At 43.1% G+C, this 19,603-nt stretch overlaps 1 protein-coding gene across 1 annotated transcript in view; it reads left to right on the top strand.

Moving 5' to 3' along the window:
* Nckap5 (NCK associated protein 5) overlaps nt 1-19,603 on the top strand; it is a 918,845-nt gene that overhangs the window by 369,900 nt on the left and 529,342 nt on the right. Inside the window, exon 4 of the mRNA XM_036202994.1 lies at nt 8,237-8,300. Coding sequence (XP_036058887.1) covers nt 8,237-8,300 — 64 coding nt within the window. The remainder of the gene's footprint in view (nt 1-8,236; nt 8,301-19,603) is intronic.

Below are 19,603 nucleotides of genomic sequence, written 5' to 3'. Positions count from 1 at the left end.
TGCTAGAAACACGGCTGGCTGATGATGAATTGAACCTTTCCCCCCAAGATTTTAGAGCATAACACCCTGCCTCGAGGCACAGATGAAAACAGTCATTTATCTAATTTCCCTCTAGGCATTTGGCAGCATCTTCATGGGGAAAATTAGGAAGGAGTGTTGATTGAAACAAAGCCCATGACTGAGCATGTGTGCATGTGGGGTATCAGATTTGCATTTTGCTTCTACGCTACAGCATACATTGGCACTTGGAATTTGATGATAGTGGTTGTGGTAATAGTATTAGTGGTGGTGGGGTGACTGTGTGTCTGTATGTGTGTGTGTGTCACAAGTCAACCTTAGGTGTTGTTCCTCAGGTACTATCCACCTTGGTTTTTAGATTGGCTCTCTCACTGACTTTGATTTCTTCAAGCAGACTAGACTAGCTGAACAGTGAGCCCCAGGTATTCACCTGACTCCATATCCCCAGCACAAACTTTGCAAATGCATACCCCCATATCTAGCTCTTTGCGTGGGTTCTTGGATAAAGCTTAGATCCTCATGCCTACATAGTAAGCACTTTAACAGCTGAGCCATCTCTTCAGCCTTAGTGTCTTCTTGGTAAAAATTCCTTAAGTCTTTTTGTTTGGCTCATGTTTAATTGGTCTCCAATGTATTGCATCCTTGGAAATGCCCCCTATTTTTCATATTATTTGAGAGGCAGTGTTCATGTGAGTGGTGGGTATGAAAATACAGTGCTAATGAGCTTGATTTTACCTAAATATATATTCATTGGTATTTTATGTTTTAGACAAAAAGGCATTTAAATGGCTGAGAAGAATGGGTGTGGGGATATTTTTCCAGCCTTGGTGAACATCTTATATGTTGCCTTGCATACACAAGGACCTTCAGTTTGTAGACACTATCAGAAAAACCCAGGTGTGGTACTGTGTGCTTGTAGTCAAGTCTTTGTGGGCAGATTCAGTGGTGGTCAGCCAGCCTAACCTACTCAGTAAGTCTTCAGAGTCAGTGAGAGACCATCTCAAAGAATAAGGTACCACTATTGTACCATTAGGATAACTTGCTGGCTGAGTCATTGCTGAATTTTGTAGGCGCTTTACAGCTGCAAAAGACTAGTGATTACTTTTTCCTGGGGTAGCTTGCATCACTTCTTAGGATACTATTAGAGCTAGTCTTCCAAGAGGAGGCTTCCAAGTCAGTTCCAGCTCAATTGCTCAAATTTCTCAGTTTGAGGAAAGTGTTGTCTTCAGCAATAGAATTCTTACCTTTGCATTAGGAGAGGCAATCTAGAGCTATAGGAATAGCCTGTATTGTCTGGGGAGTATCTGAGATCCTTCGAGTGTGTGTGGCATAGGGAGAGTTGGTGGGGAGAAAGGGGTGGAAAGACTATAAATAGAGTGCTCATGGATGAAATTCTGAAACAATTTTAATTAAAAACAAAAATAGAAGGATAAAGTATATGGTATCTTGAGGAGTGGCATCTGAGATTGACCTCAGATTTCCAAATGTCCAAGAACACACACACAGACACACATTCACATACACTCAAATACAGAAGAACACAAAACACAGATGCATATATAAGGCTTAAATCTTATTTTAAATTAATGTATATTGCTGATTTATGAACTAAGTAAAAAAAATAATAATGGTCATACTTAAGCTCTTGATTAGCGGGAGACAAGGCGTGTATCCTATATGCTCAAGCATCCCATGTTGACCCATGGGCATTTCTGGGAGTTAGCAGTACTTAGGTGGCCTCAGGGCTCTTTGCCTTTTCTGAGCATATATGAGGCTAAACTCCTTATGTAGCAATGCTGTGACAGTGTGTGTCCCCTTTTGTTCTTATTCACTCACAGTAGTGGCTTGCCAGAGGCTACTCCCCCCCCATGACATCATAGCATCACAGAAGCAAAAGTGGGAGTCCAAGAATCTTGTTTTTATTAGTATTAGCCAAGCGTGAATGATGTTTGCAAAAAGATTAAAAAACAAACAAACAAAAAACAACAACAAAAAAAACGGTGCCAATCATTTTATTTTTTATTTTTTTGTTTAAAAAAATCTCTAATTATTGGTGCTAGAGAGGAGGTTTAGTGGTTAAAAACTTGCACTGTTATTGCAGAAAGCCTGAATTCAGCTCCCAGCACTTTTGCTGGGTGACTCACAATAGCCTGTTACTCCAGCTCTAGGGAATCTGATACCCTCTGGCTTATGTCAGCATCCACATGCACATGTACACACCACAAACAGACATACAGATAAAAATAAACTTAAAAAAAAACCTCTGCTTATATCTAATAATGATATGTATATATTAACCTATAATAGAATTATAATTTTTCTTTATTGATTTTTGAGGCAGAGTCTCAGTATCCCCAGCTGGCCATGTATCCCAAAGATGACCTTTAACTATTGACCCTTCTGTCTTTACCTCCCAAGTGTTGGTATTGCAGATGTGCCCCACCATGTTTGTTGTATGTGGCTCTGTGGACGGAACCCAGGGCCTTGTCCAAGTAGGGTGGTGTTTGAGCCATACCCCATACCCCTTACTGTTCACTGTGCAACATAGCTTTCTAGTTGCACATGCTGATGTACTCTGGCATACTCTTTCTGGTTGCATGCCCCACACATGCTGAATTTAGACTTGTCTTGTTTGTGTTTCCCAATACTGTAACTAATACCAGGCCTACAGTATACTATTAGTGTCTGCTGAGTGAGCTAGATTTTTAATTTATTATTAGATTATGCAGTTTCTGTTGCCAGACTATTCTAGGTAAATTAAAGATGCACCTTGTCTTAGTTTCATTTCTGTAGCTGTGCTAAAATACCTGACAACAACCCATTTAGGGAGAAGGTAGTGTATTAGGCTTATGAGTCCAGATTTCCGTCCATCCTAGCAGAGAAGTCACAATGGCAGGATCTCAAGGGATAGAGTCCCATCATGTATGCAGTCAGAATCAGAGGAAAACATGCATGCATACTCACTTGCTTCTACTCAGCTCAAGTTTTCTACTCTTGCACAGTTCAGGAGCCTTTGCCTAGGGAAACATACATGACTACAGACCAAAACCCACTTATATAGACAATCCCTTATTGAGACTCTTCCTAGATGTTTCTAGGTTGTATCAACTTGATAATGCTAACCATTAGGGGTATATATGTTAGATTCTACACACATTATGAAGTTTTAAATACCTTGGAATATAGAAACTGAAACTGAAACCCCAAACTAACATGGATCTGTATGTACAGGGGGTGATATTGCTGGACATTTTAACACAACAGTACCTTTGCCACAGCAAAAGAAATTGGCTTTGAATCTTCAAGGTCTTCAATATTTTTAAATTTTATTCTTTAAAACATATACAAGCACACACGGCTATTACCTTTTTTTATTTTTCTGGAAAAGTGAAATGGATTTCGTACATGTTATCTGATGTTTCCATCAAAGCACAGAGTCTGTAACACTTTGCAACATAGTAACATTGTAATACCAAGTCTGTAATGGTTTGCTTGATATAAGATGTCATGGCCCATTTGGTTACATCCCCTGTTCTATGCATCCACAGTATGGAGCTGTTTGAAAGGACTTAACAAGCCTTAGCTCACACCTTTCTTAGAGTTTTTGCTGTTTTGCCTCCAGGGCACCTCCATGGGGTAACATCTGCCCAGAGAATAGCAGATTCCATTTTTCCTCCTGAGTATGTGTAGGAGTCATGGGTCTCTTTTAGAGCTAATGAGCATCGAACTGTTTCTAGAAAATTCTGTGATCAGTTCTGGTGCACCAGAAGGCCCTGTAAAAACCCAGTCTGTGTTCTCCACTCATCACAAACTGAACACAGCTCCCATCGCTGGGTGGCTTCTCTTTGGGAAGTGTTTTCTAAACACTGAAACCTTGTAGGTGTTATCAGGATTTTGCAACTGTCAGTGATTTCACTGGGGGACATTCTTGCCTGAGCTTTCTTGCAGATTGGCCAGTAGTACCCTGAAGATCTACAGTTCACATTAAAAGAGAGTTCATCCTTCTTTATCTTGGGTTGGGACCAGAGGAAGATGTTGGGTGCCCTTATCTCATCAGTGTCCTTATTCTCTTGACACAGGGTCTCTCACTGAACTTAGAGCTAGGCTGGTGGCTGGCCCCACCAATCTGTAGCATGAATCTTAAAAGTTCTTATTAATAAAATGAAACCTGAGGCCAGTTATTGGGGTGAATGCTGGGAGATCAGAGAAGCAGAACAAGCCACAGCTTCCTCACCTTGCCAATTCCTCAGCTAATCCTGTTTCCTCAGACTGGAAGCCTCCGAGTCCTTATCCAAATGATTCTCAGCTGAACTGCTTCTCAAAAGCCTGAATGCTTAACCAGCCAAATGCTTCTAGTTTCTGGTCTTCATGCCTTATATACCTTTCTGTTTTCTACCATCACTCCCTGGGATTAAAGGCTCACTTTCTGGGATTAAAGGCATGAATCACCATGCTTGGCTGTATCCTTGAACACACAGAGATCTCTGCCTCTGGAATGCTAGGATTAAAGGCGTGTGCTAGCACTGCCTAACCTCTATGTTTAATATTGTGGTTGTTCTGCTTTCTGACCCCAGATAAGTTTATTATCATGTACAATATTTCGGGGAACACAACACCACCACACCAATCCTCTTATCTCTGTTCCCCCAAGCACTGGGGTGACAGGCCCACGTGTGGCCATGCTTAGCTTTTTACATGGGTATTAGAGATTGGAATCCAGGTCCTCCTGGCTTGCAGTGCAAGCACTCCTAACCACTGAACCAGCTCCCCAGGGGCTGTGCTGAAGGAGTTTAGCAGCCTGAAACCCGTTCTCCCTTTGGATATAATGTGGGATAAACATTCTTCCCGAGAGTTAAACATTCTGTTTCATTGAAAGTGAAGTGAGTGCTGCGTCTGATTTGCCGTGTTTTCGAGACTGTACTTTGTCCCTGCTCTGGAGCTAAGGATCCGTGGCTTTTGATCACATATCCCCAGGCACTGGTATTGTAATCATAAACACAGTACCCTCTTCATAATGAGCTCCCAACTTTGCAGCCAAACAAAATGGGGATGCATCGTGAAATCGCAGTTGTCTGTCTTCAACAGGAGAACTAAACCCTTCAGATGGGAGCGCGAGTGTACATTTGCCGTGGGAGGCTTGAAAGGCAAAGTGTTCTTTGTTTGTTTATTATTTTTTACACAAAACTGTAAGAACCTTCAATTAGCATGAAAAAGAAGCTGGTTTCCAACTTCACAGCCATTTTGGAACTACAGGTTGGAAGGCATGGTGTGCCAGGATATCTAGGGCAAACTAGACTCTTGGTGAAAGCGACAGAGCTGTTTGTGACATCTTGAGTGAGTGTGTCACCCGATCCCACAGGCGTTCATGTGTGGAAAAGTGAAGGCTGTGCCCCAGATGCTGACACCTCTTCCACAGCTTCATCGCTTCCTTTGTATTGTTAGTGACAACTTTTTTTTCTTGTGGCTGGGTCAGGATTTAGTGTTCCCGTGGCTCTCATCTTTTGGTGCTTCTCCTTTTAATCTTCCGTTAAATTCTAAACTAATGTAGTCATTATTTAAAATACCACCATCCATGGCTAAATCTGATTTCTAACATTGCCTTGTCTGAAATAACTTTCCCCTTTTCCTGAATTTGATATTTGCCTAACGTATTGTGTCTTAATCTCTAATTTGGAGCAAAGGTTGCTCTACCATGTAAGTGCCTCTTGGTACCTGCAAACATATAGGATATTTTTATGCAGCACTCCTTTTCTTACATTCTTATTAACATGTGGTACCTGTAGATGTGTGTGCCAGGCCAGAAGAGGATGCCCCTCCCTGTTCTAGCATTCTCTGCCTTTATCTTTTAAGACAGGGTCTCAGATGGCAGCCAGCAAGCCCCATGGGTCTTCCTGTCTCTGCCTCTTGTGGAGCTGGAATTACAGACATTGATATACTAGAGATTTGAACTCAGGGCCTTGTGCTTGCCCAGCAAGTGCCTTAACCCCAGAGCCATCTCTCTAGCCTGGCAACATTGGCTCTTTCTGTGGGGACTTCATTCTGGATTAGATTCCTAGTAGCCATCATCCAGAGGCTTCTTTCTTTTCCAGTAACATTTTTATTAATTCTTCAATTGTTTCATATGTATATTCAATGTAATTGATCATACTCAGTCCCTAGTTCCTCCTTGACTCATCCCAGGTCCAACCCCCTGCACCAACCAGCTCCTGGCTCCCTGATTTGAGTCCTTTTTCAAAGGAGTGCAGCTCTCAGGCTTCACCAGAGAAGTCTCTTGGTGCAGTATGTGGTGATCTGTGTAGTGTGTGATGGTCTGTGCAGTGTGCGGTGGCCTGTGCAGTGTGTGGTGGTCTGTGCAGTGTGTGATGGCCTGTGCAGTGTGTGGTGGCCTGTGCAGTGTGTGGTGGTCTGTGCAGTGTGTGATGGTCTGTGCAGTGTGTGGTGGTCTGTGCAGTGTGTGATGGTCTGTGCAGTGTGTGGTGGTCTGTGCAGTGTGTGGTGGCCTGTGCAGAAATTCAAACTGATCAAAACACAGAGAATAAGTTATCAGTGGAGTACCGAGCCTTAGTGGGACATCTGTGTCTATCTGTCTGTCTGTCTGTCTGTCTGTCTGTCTCTCTCTCTCTCTCTCTCTCACACACACACACACACACACACACACACATACACACACACACACAAACACTCTTGAGGCTCAGGGATCATTGTAGAAGAGGGGGAAAATTGTAATAGTCAAAGGCCAGGGGCTAGAGAGGAACAGGGCAAAACAAGATGTTTTTTGGACATGACCAGACTACTGGACTCATGAACTCACAGCTGTGGTTGTCTGTAGGAGAACTGCACATGATTGATAAGCCAGCTAACATCCCAGCATGCTGGAGGGAGGGCATTCTGTACAGCTGTTGACAGTTGATGGCTCCTGGGGCACATAAGCACCACACCCAAATTTTCATGTAAGTTCTGGGGTTCTAATTCAAGTCCTCATGCTTGCAAGGCATGCACTTTATTGACTGGGTCCCTCCTTAGCCTGGAAAGTTGGGTTTGGTTCATTTCTCTGTTTTGAGGCAGCCAGGTGTGTCATAGTCATTGGAGGCAAGAAATCCTCTCACCAACCTAGAGATGGAGGCACCCCCCTCTGCATCTACTCACTAGCAGGAGAAGGGAAATTATCTCCGAAACCGAGGCTTGGAGCTGGCTAGGAGCTGCTCCTTACCTCAATGGCACCTGTTCACTGTTAAAAAAACTGAAAATCTGTTCAAAATGCCTGTGTTATCACAAACATTCTTCACATTCCAGTGGGTATTCTGTGTATTGGAAGTGTAATTATGATGGCAATGAAATGAATAGCATTATGAAGTACAAATACTAAACCCGATTTAGCAGGTCCTTATTTATTGTGTGCGCACATTTATACAGAGGGCAGAAGCTGGCTTCCAGAATTGTGTTCTCTCTTTCCACCGTGGGTCCCACAGATCTCAGATGGATCTCAGATCTTCGGGCTTTCCCAGCAAACCCCTTTACCTTCTCAGCTATCTCACTGACTCATATCTGATTTTTAAATCTATAGTTGAAAAATTTCCTAGGCCTTGGAAATATGCAGAGTTTTAAATTTAGACTTTGATGTAAGGAAACCCAACACTTGATCTCATCACATCCCGGCTCAGAGCTCAGTTGTTCCCTCAGCCTTGGGGACCTTCCATTTCCGTTTCCTCCTCTATGGAGTGAGGAGCTGACAAGTTCATAGACTAGGCAAAATGTCCAGTATAGTTCGTTTTACACAGCAGGCTTGCAAATGATTTTCTATTTACTCAGGAATGGTGTAGAGTTAGGGTTTGTTTGCTTTTTAAAATTCAGCTCGATTATAGAGGAAAAAGACAAACAATTAAAAATATATAAGCAAAATCAATACTGAGGTACTAAGGAAATACTCTCAGAAACTTAAGTGACAAAGGATATATGCAAATGAGGTTAGTGGAGTACTGCTTACCCTAGCATTCAATATTTATTCCTCTGTTAGGAACTCCCAAAGCAAAGTGTTGTGATGCTGGAGAGAGATGAGGCCCTAGTGACCAATCACATTAAATATTTAATATCAAATATGGTTGAGAGAAGGAGGTAAGTAGAGGATGGGGCAGCTCTGGAGATTTCCAGAGTGTTCCCAGCCATGTGGTGGTGTCCCAGCCCTGGGAATAGTCCCCTAATCACGTTTCTGTCTCTCCAGGGAGAAGTTGGCTGTGGCCAGGCTGCAGAGAGAAGTTGCCCAAAGGACAAACCAAGGGGCCATGGTGAGTCTTGGCTCGGCTCTCTTCCTGGGAGTCTCCTGTCCTGATAACTCTGGCTTCAAAACCATTCAGTCCCAGCAAAGCGTGTCGAAGCCAAATGTTTGCCGGTAGCCAATCCTTGATGGTGCCTTTGGTAAACGATGTGTTTATTTCAGTTTAGCTAGCTTTACCACAGAAGGTGAGAGAGACACAGACAGACAGCCCAGACAGATGGGCAGACCCTGAGACCAGATTTGAAATAACACTCCAATGTTCAAAGGATAGAAGGCTGGGTTTTAAGGATCTTGATTGGGTGGCCAGGCTTCCATCTGCAGTGCCAAGTCTGTAAATGTACAAATTTAGATTTTTAGATAAGGACAATTCAATATAATTCAACCCTCTCAGTTATTCGAAGGTAAACAAAACAAATTACAGAAAGAGCCCTGGGGTAGTTTCTAATGTAATTGCCTTTTTATTTTCTCCCTTCCCAGTATCTACAGGGTATTTCACCCTGTACATTCTAGCTTGACTTGCTAGGAAAACTGATGTTTCCTTGTGCTTCTGAATGCTACAAAAAGAATCAATACAGGTTTTTTTTGTTTGTTTTTGTTTTTTTGGTCCACCTGAACTTCATTTTATAGACCATTGTCTTTGCCAATGTATCCACTGGGGTGCTACTGTAACATCCGAGGTGACCATCTCTGTACCCAGGGAGCCAGTGTGTGTGTGAATTAACTGCTGTTCTATCCCTGAGAAGGAAATGTAACACCAGTCTTATTTTGCTCCTCTTCTGACAAGACCAACAAGTGTGTGAATTTTCAGCGGAAGAATCTGTTCCCTATGAAAAGGAAGTGGCATTTTAGCTTTCACCCCCCGGAAGGCTGCTTCCATTTGATTCCATGAGAGTAACAGTTCATCTAACAAAGAGAGGAAGAAGTTCGTGAAAGTCGCTGGTCCTGATGGGGGATGCAATAGGCTGGGGCTATAGGCTAGATACTGAATGTATCTGAAGGGCACAGGGGACCAGAAATGTGCTAGCATACTTTAGGAAGGCAAGTCACACAGTTTGTTGTGGTGGGAGGCGGAATACAGAGAACATCTGCAGATGTTCAAACAATTTGAGGCAGCCATGCAGAAGCATCTTTGAGAAATGACTTGAAAACAAGTTGGAAAAACCTAAGCTACACCTTCTCTGCTGTTCTGCTCCCTACATCACAGACAGCTCTGGAGGGCAGAGAATAAGCCTGCTGCCGTTCCTCAGGTGACTTTCACCTTGTGTTTGGAGAAAGGGTCTCTCACTGGCCTGCAGCTCACCAAGTAGGCTGGACTTGCTGGCCAGGAAGCTCCAGGGATCTACCTGTTTTAACCTTCCAAGCAATGGGGTTATAAACACACACCACCACGTCTGTTTTTTTTTTTTTAATAGATAGGTTCTAGGGTAAGACTCAGGTCCTCGTGGCTGCATAACAAGCACTAACCATGTGAGCTTCCTCCCTAGTCCAGGAGATTTTTTTTCTTTTTGTAATAAAGATTTCAATTTGGAATATCATTAGATCAACACAGACATTGCACACCTCCAGGCTTTCATCCATTTCCCCCTAATATCAACATTATGTGTGACTGTGGTATAATCACCATTACGGAGGAGCAGCATTGGCGTACTGTTAATTGAATTCCAGACTCTATTAAGATTTTTACCATGACCCATCTGTGATCTACAATCTAAAGCGGGACTCTGAACTTCATGTAGAAAGGTTCCCTGTTAGTGGCAGGGATGAACACATGTGTGCAATGTGAAGCATACCTATACATGGAATATGAACCACAGCTTAGGGGTAAGGCTGGTCTAGATTCACATCACACTAGCTGTCACTGACTGTACCCAAGGTAACGAGTTTGGGGAGACTCACTTTCAGTATCTGGAATATTTTATATTTGTTTTCCTAGCTGCTCAGGGAAATACTTTTTGCCATTGGTTTACAGTTCCCTTCAGTGACTCTTCCCAGTTTGTCTGTCTTCTGAGAGATTGTTTAACCTGTGCTTTATTCTTCTGGCTCAGCGTATCCTTCCTTTGAGTCTTCAGTGCAAGTTTTGTTAATGCATAAAGAAGATCCACCTGAACAGCATAAAGACATCGCTCTCATTGTCTTATAGAACCATTCAGGTTTTACTATATAACATTATTAATATTAATATGTTAAATATGATAAATGTTATGTACAGGTTATAATATATAACACACATATATATGATTATATACACATATGTGAAATTAGCTAACAATTTGGTTCACATACATATATACACACATGCATACATGTGAGATATGTGTTAGTTAAATTCTCAACACCATTCACTAGACAGTGAACCTGAATAGAACCTTTATAATCTTCCAAAGGCTCCCATCAAACCTGTTTATGGACGGGATTACTTGTACTTTGCCACCGAAAGCCCTGTAAAGGTCATCCCATAGGAAATGAGGGGAATAATGACATTTGCTTTTATAAAGAGTTATTTATCTTATTTTATGTGTATGAGTGTTTAACCTGTAATGTAGTTGTATATGTATGTATGTATGTATGTATGTAATATGAAAGGACCTCCAAGTTGGCACAAGATACTCTAGGACCAAGCTCTCAGCACAAAGGAGATCTGCTCCAGAGGGACAAAGGGCAGGAAAAATAGACAAAGACAAGAGACAGAGGATGAGGGAGATTGCTGGGCTTTAATGCTTTTGTAGCTGGACCTAGTTAGTCAGCCTCAGGAGGAGGAAGTGGCCAGACAGGGAATAGACCTTGGTGGCTAGCTTCAGGAAAGTAATCTCATGGTTTAGCAAGGCAGAGGAAATGGAGGGGAAATGCAAGGCACACACTCTGGTGCCCTGTTTGCCATGATTGGGCCTGCTAGAGCCCCTTTGTAATGGACATGCATATGCACCACACACATGTCCCGTAACTGTGAAGATCTGAAAAGGAGGATTGGATCAGTACAACTGGAGTTATGGATGGTCATGAGCCACTATTAGGATGCTGGGAACTGAATCCTATTTATGATTATCATTAATATTGCTTTATAATATTGGTACTACTATTATTGCTGTTATTACACTGCAGGTGTACTAAGTGTTTTTAGCTACAGAGCCATCTTTCCGGCCATGGAAACTCACCCTCAAAAGGTATCGATGGGTGTGGGGAAGAGGAGCATTGACTCACTGCTGGGGATGTCAGTTGGTACAGCCACTGTCACAGTGTGGAAGATCCTCAAGGGACTAACACTACACCTGCCCAGCTGCCCCACCCTGGAGTGTCCAAAACACTCTTAAGTCGGCACACTACACGCATATTTGCACATCAGGCTTACTGCTCCACTCTTCACAATTGTGAGGAAATGGAACCAGTCTAGACGACCATTGGCAGATGAACAGATAAAGATAATGTACTCCACATACATCACGTTCATTTTGCTGTGATGAAAAATGAAATCATGACATTTGCAGGAAAACTCATATAACTAGCAGTCAGAATCCAGACTCAGAGACCAATATCAGTCCCTTTTAAATGCAGAACCTAAGTTTAAAGTTAAGTGTATACAGTGTTGATCTGTAGCTGTGTATGTACATTATGAAACTGGAAGGGCAGAGGTCACGAGGTGGGAAGAAGGGAGCTATAGTACAGGTAAATGAAATACATGTGATAAGAGAAGAGAAGGGAGTCCAGTCTCAGGAAGAAAGGGAGGGAGCCAGCCAGAGTGGGGAGCAGGTGGCGGCGGTGGTGGCGGGTAGAGGGTACGTAGGGAAAGGGAATGCATGAAAGAAAATGACCCAGTATGAAAATGCTGAAGCTTTACCACTTTTCCAAGGCTGTGAATGAAGGATTCATAAAGCATATAAAGACAGTTAGGGGGCTAGAGCAATAGCTTGTTTGTTAAAGTGCTTGCTATCCAAGCCTAAGGACCCGAGTTCGATTCCCAGAACCCACATAAAGTGCTGGACCTGCTGTTCATGGCCATAATAGAAACTCTGAGGAGGTGTAGACAGGAGGATCACACCGACAAGCCATTGTTTCCTGCCTAGTGAGAGACCCTGCCTCAAAAACCAAGGTGGCAGTCTCAAGAGGGTTCAGCAGATCAAGGTGCTTGCCACCAAGTGTGATGACCTGAGTTTCTCCTCAGAGCCCACATGGTGTAAGCAGATCATAGACTCCTCCACATTGCCCTGTGACTCCAACATCCACTGTAGCACACTCAGTATCTGTAACTGTAGTCATGGAGAGACCCGTGGATTGATCTCTTGCCAACACTCACAACAATTGGTCTTCTGTAGTGTAGCTATGGTAGTTAATGGGGCCATAGTTCCTTGTGATTTGACTTGTGTTTCCTTAATGATGAGGGTCTGCCCACTTATGGTCCACTTGTTACCCACTCACACATCTGATCGATTGCTTTGTCCATTTGAAGGATTGACAGCTGCTTTTTCTCTGTGTAAAATTGTATTTGTTGTTTGTTTGTTTGTTTGTTTTCAGTACAAGTTTCATCACAACATGAGTGGCCAATTTTCATTCCCTACCCTTTCATTTGCCCACCCCCTCTAAAGAATGGTACCTGTGGATGACTGGGAACATTTTAATATTGAGTTTTTAAATTTAACATCACCAGCTTCTGTATTTGAAGAACTTTTGCCTATTTTATGTTTATAAACAGTACTTTGTGTTTTCCTCTACATGGAAAAGGATGTGCTTAGGTCAGTGGCCCACAGGTGCTTACAGTTTGTCTGGGACAAGCGCTGTGGGTTCACAAGCGTTTCAAACCGTACCAACACTCACACATGAGATAGTTAAAAAAATGAACTTCCTTTGAGTTTTCATGCTGAAGTTTGCTGAAAACCGTTTCCCTCTACATGTACAAGTCTATACCTTACTGTGACTTTTAAAATTTGTTTTAAAAGTATCTTTTATTTTTATTTGTAGGTGCATGCGTATGTGCATGCATGTGCGTGTGTGACTCCCGGGGGCTAAGTTACAGGTGGTTATGAGTCACCAGGTCCAAGAGCTCTTGATGGCTGAGCTGTCTTTCCAGCCCTCACTTTGAATTTTGTTCATCTATTTCTTTCTCCCTGGAGAATACTGGGCTATTTGATTTCTGTAACTGCATGGTAAGATTTAAAATCAGGTAGTGGAGGTCTGTGACTGTTGTTTCCTTGATGTTTCCACAATTTCCAGTCCCTTCATTTCCTACCTAGTAGTGGAGTCCACAGGCCAATTTCCTGAAGAAATACCCTGTTGCTTGCTAATCATAGTATTGAGTATTTAGAGCAGTGGTTCACAACCTTCTCAATGCTGAGACCCTTTAATATAGTTCCTCATGTTGTGGTGACCCCCAACCATAAAATTATTTTTATTGCTACTTCATAACTGTGATTTTACTACTCTTATGAATCATAATATAAATATCTATTTTCTGATGGTCGTTTGACCGCCCACAGGGGTCAAGACCCACAGGTTGAGAACCACTGCTTTAGCTGATTGTGGGCAGAGATATTAGATATTATCTAATAGATCATCTTAGATATTGAGTCTTTCAATATTTTAGGCATTAGCTCAGCTCACGAGATTCTAAAGAAAAAAAATGAGGTTTTTGGAGGTTTCTTTTTAGGCTGGCAGTTAACCCCACTAAGTGTGGGCCACAGGTTCTGATCCTACATGTGACCGTGGTCCTCTTTTGAGTTCACACTCCTTGATGTTCAAAGGTCTATGGACTTGGATGTGCTTGGGCATAGGTGAGGGTAGAACTTTGGCTCAGGTCTTAGTATCTTTGTCCTCACAGTCCCTGGATCCCATTGGATCAGACCTGAGCCCTTATGTTCAGAGGCCAGCATGGCAGTGCCCAGCACCATCATAGGGATGCTCTTCCTGGCATCCTTTTATTTTCTCCTGGAGCCTCCCTCCTTTCCTGGGTCTCATTGCAGAATCCAGAACTTTCATTCCCTTATATTCTGAGGCTTGGTAAGCAGAAGACTGAGAGGGTGGGGAACAGCAGGAATTGGTCCCTCTCTTTCTGGAAGGAAAGCAGGTCTCTGCCAAGAACACTGTTTTCAATTAGATAAAAATGCATTTATTTTGAGCTGCAACATCATATTTGCTGACCCTGCCCTTTGTTGCTCAATGGGGTATAAATGGAGCAATACAGCCCTTAATGAGTGATTCAGTTCAAGTCCAGGGTAACTGTTTTCTGACCATTTTAGTCAGAGTTAATGCTGGTGCCTGTTTCATTGGTTTGGGAGGCAGTGTTGTGTCACACACTTTTTTCCTGGGAAGACACAACAGAACACAACACAGACACACAGGCGTATACACACACATACACACACACACACACACACATACACACACAGATATACACACACTCACACACACATACATACACACATACACACACAAACACACACACATACACACACTCATACACACACGCACACACACACACACACACACACACACACACATACACACATACACCTACTCACTCCAGATAAGGAGCCCATGACATTCCAAAGTGTGGATATCACCAAAATTTGATTTGGTGAACTAATGAGCATTATGGGGTTACTTATAGGAATATGGGTGGGTGGGGGAGGTACTACAAGAGTATAGGTGACTCAGAGACAGCTGCATTGTCAAAGCTTACCTCCAGCAGCAGTAACAGCTCACAAAAGCTAGGAACCTTGAACACACTGGACAGCCTGCAGGCAACTCAGCACAATGGAGAGTGTGCTTTCTACAGGAATCAGTTGGCCTAAGATCCTCCCAGGCAGCTCGGCTGGTCTCGGAGGCTTCTTTGCAGCCTGGCTTGTCTGAGAATGACTCTGAGAATCTTGTTTACCCTTAGAGGAGAGGGCCTAGTGAGTCTGATCAGTTTCAGGAACTTCCTGAAGCTATTTTGAGTTGCTTACGTTCATCTTAAGGAACTCTCCTGGGGGATGGATCAATCTGGGAGGAAATGGATACAGAACAGGCAGAGGCAGTTCATTGACATTTTTTACCTGAGTGCATACTGGGACCACAGTTTTGTGTGTGTTTATAGATGTGTACATGGGTGGTTGTATATGTATGTTAATTCAGGATACTTATTTGAAAGCAATGAATTCACTGACAGATTGTCCTTGGCAAATGTAGCCACAAATTTAGTTTATAAGTAGCATATCCTCAGTGTGCTCAATTTTCTACAAAAGTATTGGTATGTTAAGGAAACCACCCTTTTAAAGATAATTAGCAGTTCGATTGGAAATTTCCTTTTTTCACCGAAGACTGGAATGCATCCAAATGTGTTTTCTCCATCTCTGGTTGTTTTTGTTCTTCTAATTCCCTATATTAGGTGTTAATGGATGCCTTCTTACTTCCGTTGGATCAAGGTGGTGTATGATAACTCTTTCCCCATATTCCTACTTTTAACCCACCTATACTGTTAATGTTTACAGTGAGCTATTTGTAGGCAGCATATACCTGGATCATGTTATTTTAATCTGCTCTACAACTCGTGTGTGTGTGTGTGTGTGTGTGTGTGTGTGTGTGTGTGTGTGTGTGTGTGTATGGGAGGTGTTTTGTTTTTAAGATTTATTTTTTTAAGATTTATTTATTTTAATCTATGTATGTATGTTTTTATTTCTATGTGTAGGTGTAGGAGTCTTCTGAGGCTAGAACAGAGTATTGGATCCCCTAGAACTGGAGTTACAGGCTTTTGTGAACCACCAGTGTGGATGCTGGACCCAAGCCCAGTCCTCAGCGAGAGCAGCAAGCTCTTTCTGGTCTCACCAGCCCACATCTGAGTTTTCAGCTGGTGTTTAGAGGTTTTTACTCTCAGATGTGCCCTAGCTTATGTCTCATTTCTTCTTTGTTTTCATGTCGCCATTTTCCTCGACTACTATCCTGTGGGTGTTGAAACACTTTTGAGGATTACTTTTGATTTATTTGTAGCATTTTTTGAGTGTATTTGTCTGGATGTCTTTTCTAGTGTTTCTCAAAGTATAACTTCTCACACATAGCTCATAAATGCTCAGCTAAGGTGTACTAGAGAAACTTTATTCATAGGTCTCTCCCTTCACTTCCCCCCATTCATAATGTGAATGTCTTGATTATCTCCCACGTACACTTAGAAACACATCACCTGGTGGTGTTATTTTTGCTTCAACTGTCAAACGATTTTGAAAACATGAGGAAGGCTTGCTATATTTATTCAAGTTTTTCCTTTCTCTCTGGTGTTCCAGGATTCTTTCTTCTATGGGAGGAGTATCTGTGTAAATAAGCATCTAGAGGTTGAACCCAGCTTGTCAACCTTGGCAGCAAGCTCCTTTACCCACTGAACTATCTTGCTGGCGCCTTCTAAAAGTTTCATCAAGGCTTTTAGGCATTTAGTATAGTTTGTATTGATTAAATTTTTAAATTTCATTTATCTATCTCCATCTATCTTATCTATCTATCTATCTTCCATCTATCTATCTATCTATCTATCTATCTATCTATCTATCATTTGTGTGTGTGTGTCTGTGTGTGTGTGTGTGTGTGTGTGTGTGTGTGTGTCTGTGTGTCTGTGTGTCTCTGTGTGTGTGTGTGTTTGCAGCAATGTGGAAATCAAGAGTACAGTTGTATGGAGTTCGTTCTCTCATTCACCATTTCGGTCCCAGGGATGGTATTCAAGTCATCAGTGTTTGTGACAATTGCTTCTGCCCACTGAACCACCAGATTCCCAGCCCCTTGATTTATTTTTTTTCCATCAGCTGGAGAACTTTGTGTATATAGTTTTTAAGGCAGTTCTACTGGTAACACATTATTTTATCAGTCTTCTTGTACCCGAGACTCTCTTGTTCCCTCCATTGCTATGGGATATCCTGATGAGACAGACGAGTCTGGCTGGATAGTTCTGGGTGTTGCAATGTTTCCCAGCTCATGTGAAACCCATGCTGCTGTTCTCTTCTCATGAGAGACTGCCTGTTGTTCTAACTGCTTTGCCTTACAGGAATCCCATCCTCCTTCTGCCTCTTGACCCCTTTGACGAGTCCTCTTCCCTTTAGTCTGACTGTCTACAGTTGTTAGGTGTGTCTGTGAGGTGTCTGGGTGAAGAAGAATCTTGGTTCAAACCCTTTTGAGGGCTATTTCCGTTCTTAAACCTGTAGGTGTGCGGGGTTGGCTTTGTTTTCTTTCCCTTTTTAATTGAGCAGTTTTCATGATTTCTGTATCTCTTCACCCCACTACCTCTCTTGTCTTCCAAGAGCTCTGAGACAAGGCAGGGAACCCTTGTGTCCTGGTCTCTGTGGCCCTAAAGCTCTGCTCCTTTGTTGCCCTCTGTCAGTTTTCTCTCCGTCTTCACATGGTAGACATTTCCTTCCATTTTTAAAAATGTTTTATTATTTACTTGTGCATCTGTCTGTGTGTCTATGTGTCTGTGTATGTGTGCACATGTCTATGGGTATCCGCAGAGGCCAGAAGAGGCTTTCACAGCCCATGGTTGGGAGTAACAGATGGTTGGGAGGCATGTGTAGGTGCAGGGAGTGGAGCAGCACCCCTGGAAGAGCAGCAGATGGTCTTCACAGCTGAGCCATCCCTCCTGGCTGCGTGTTTCCACGACTCTATCGTCTAGCTCACCCATCCTTGCTCCTTCCCTCTGTTCTGCTCATCATCCTGTGTCTTGGCCTCTTTTTTCCAGGGAGTGAATGTTTCCACTTTGTTCCTATTTATATCTTTAATTTCTCTGCTAAGGCTTTCTTTCCTTGCTAATAAGGATTTAGGTTAAATTACACATGTAACTGTTCATGGGAGAATTTGTGTCATGACGACCTTCCAATCCTTTTCCTGGCAATCCTCACATTTGTTCTCTTAGTTATTGCCTGCCATATTTCCTCAGTTCCAGGGGTTGGTAGCTGTGTGATGGGAGACTTGTTGGCTCCATGGCTGCAAAGATGTTTGTGTATGATGTTAGGAGACCCTGATTACAACGTTTTGCTTTCCTGGTGTCTGTTAAATGTGTCACCAGGAAGTAGATCTGCCAGTCTGGGGTGCCAGTTTAAATTGCCTGGAAGTTTCCGTGGCATGGAGGTGAGAGGTTTCTCAGGACTTCTGGGCAAGGACTGGACATTTTCTTCTCTGGAGGACTTCCTCTGGCCCTCCCTGTGTGGGAAGGAAGGGATGTCTTGTTATTGTTGCCCGAGTGGCCTCTGATGATGTGAGTGGTGAGGAGCCTGGTAACCTCAAGCAATGGCAGAAAACCACCTCCCCGCCAGGCCCTGCTTTTGCACCCTAGCAGACAGTGTGGGTGGGTGAGGCAGCTGCTCTGCACTGCCAGTGTAGAGACACACGTCCAGTGTGGGGTGTGTGTGTGTGTGTGTGTGTGTGTGTGTGTGTGTGTGTGTGTGTTTGTGTGTGTGTGCACACGCGCGCATGTGTACGCATACACACAAGAGTGAAGGTACCTGCAGAGGCCAAAAGAGTTATCGCAGGTCCCCTGGAGCTGTACTTACAGGCAGTTGTACTGCCTAATGTGGATGCTGGGAACCAAACGGGTCCTCTAAAAGAGCCACACATGCTCATGGCCACTGAGCCATCTGCCCACCCCCCGTTTTTTTGATATTACTCTCATGTTTGTGTTGAGGTGTCTCATACTGACCTCTGAAGTAAGGAAATCTCAAGTTCAAATGGCGTAACATCCAAGTAGAGACGTCAGAGATAAAGCACCACTCCCTTACAGATGTGAAAGCCGAGTGCTCGCTCGCTGTATGGAGACCGCGCGCCATATCAGATAGGGGCTTTTCTGTTTTGTTTTCAGTGTGTCTGGCCCTGGTGCAGGTGCACTCTCTGGGGGCACCTGTGTGGTTCAAGAGCTTGAAGTGAGGCTGGGAGAAGCCCGAATGAATGGCCTGGGCAGCACGTTTTGACGACCACTCCCACATTCATCTTCGCAGTTTGATTCAGTTGCTTCCAGCATTAAAGATGTGATCCAATCCCCGCTCCCTGGCACACAGTTATTTTCTTTTCTTGCTTTGCCATGGCAATGAACCCTGCAGGGCCTGAATCATTATGAGCCCAACCAAATGGTGTGTCTGTGGGGGTGCAGAGTACCGGCTCCTGGAGGAAGCCTCTTATGTCACATGTGCAGAGGGGAAAAGTCTGTGTCATTCAGATTCTTAGGGTGTTCTTTCTGTTTATTTCCAAGCCACAATCATCTGTTCCCTGAATTGTTTCGCTGAAAACTATCTTAAATTCTGAGTTGTATTTGTAGTAGCCCGTTTTCTTGTCCTGGGGGAATTACGGATTTCTCCACTGTTCTTGTGATGGATTTGTTCT

Source organism: Onychomys torridus, chromosome 11 (assembly GCF_903995425.1).
Source record: "Onychomys torridus chromosome 11, mOncTor1.1, whole genome shotgun sequence".
NCBI lineage: Eukaryota > Metazoa > Chordata > Mammalia > Rodentia > Cricetidae > Onychomys > Onychomys torridus.
Note: the sequence above shows the minus strand (reverse complement) of the source record. Positions and strands in the feature narration are given on the sequence as shown.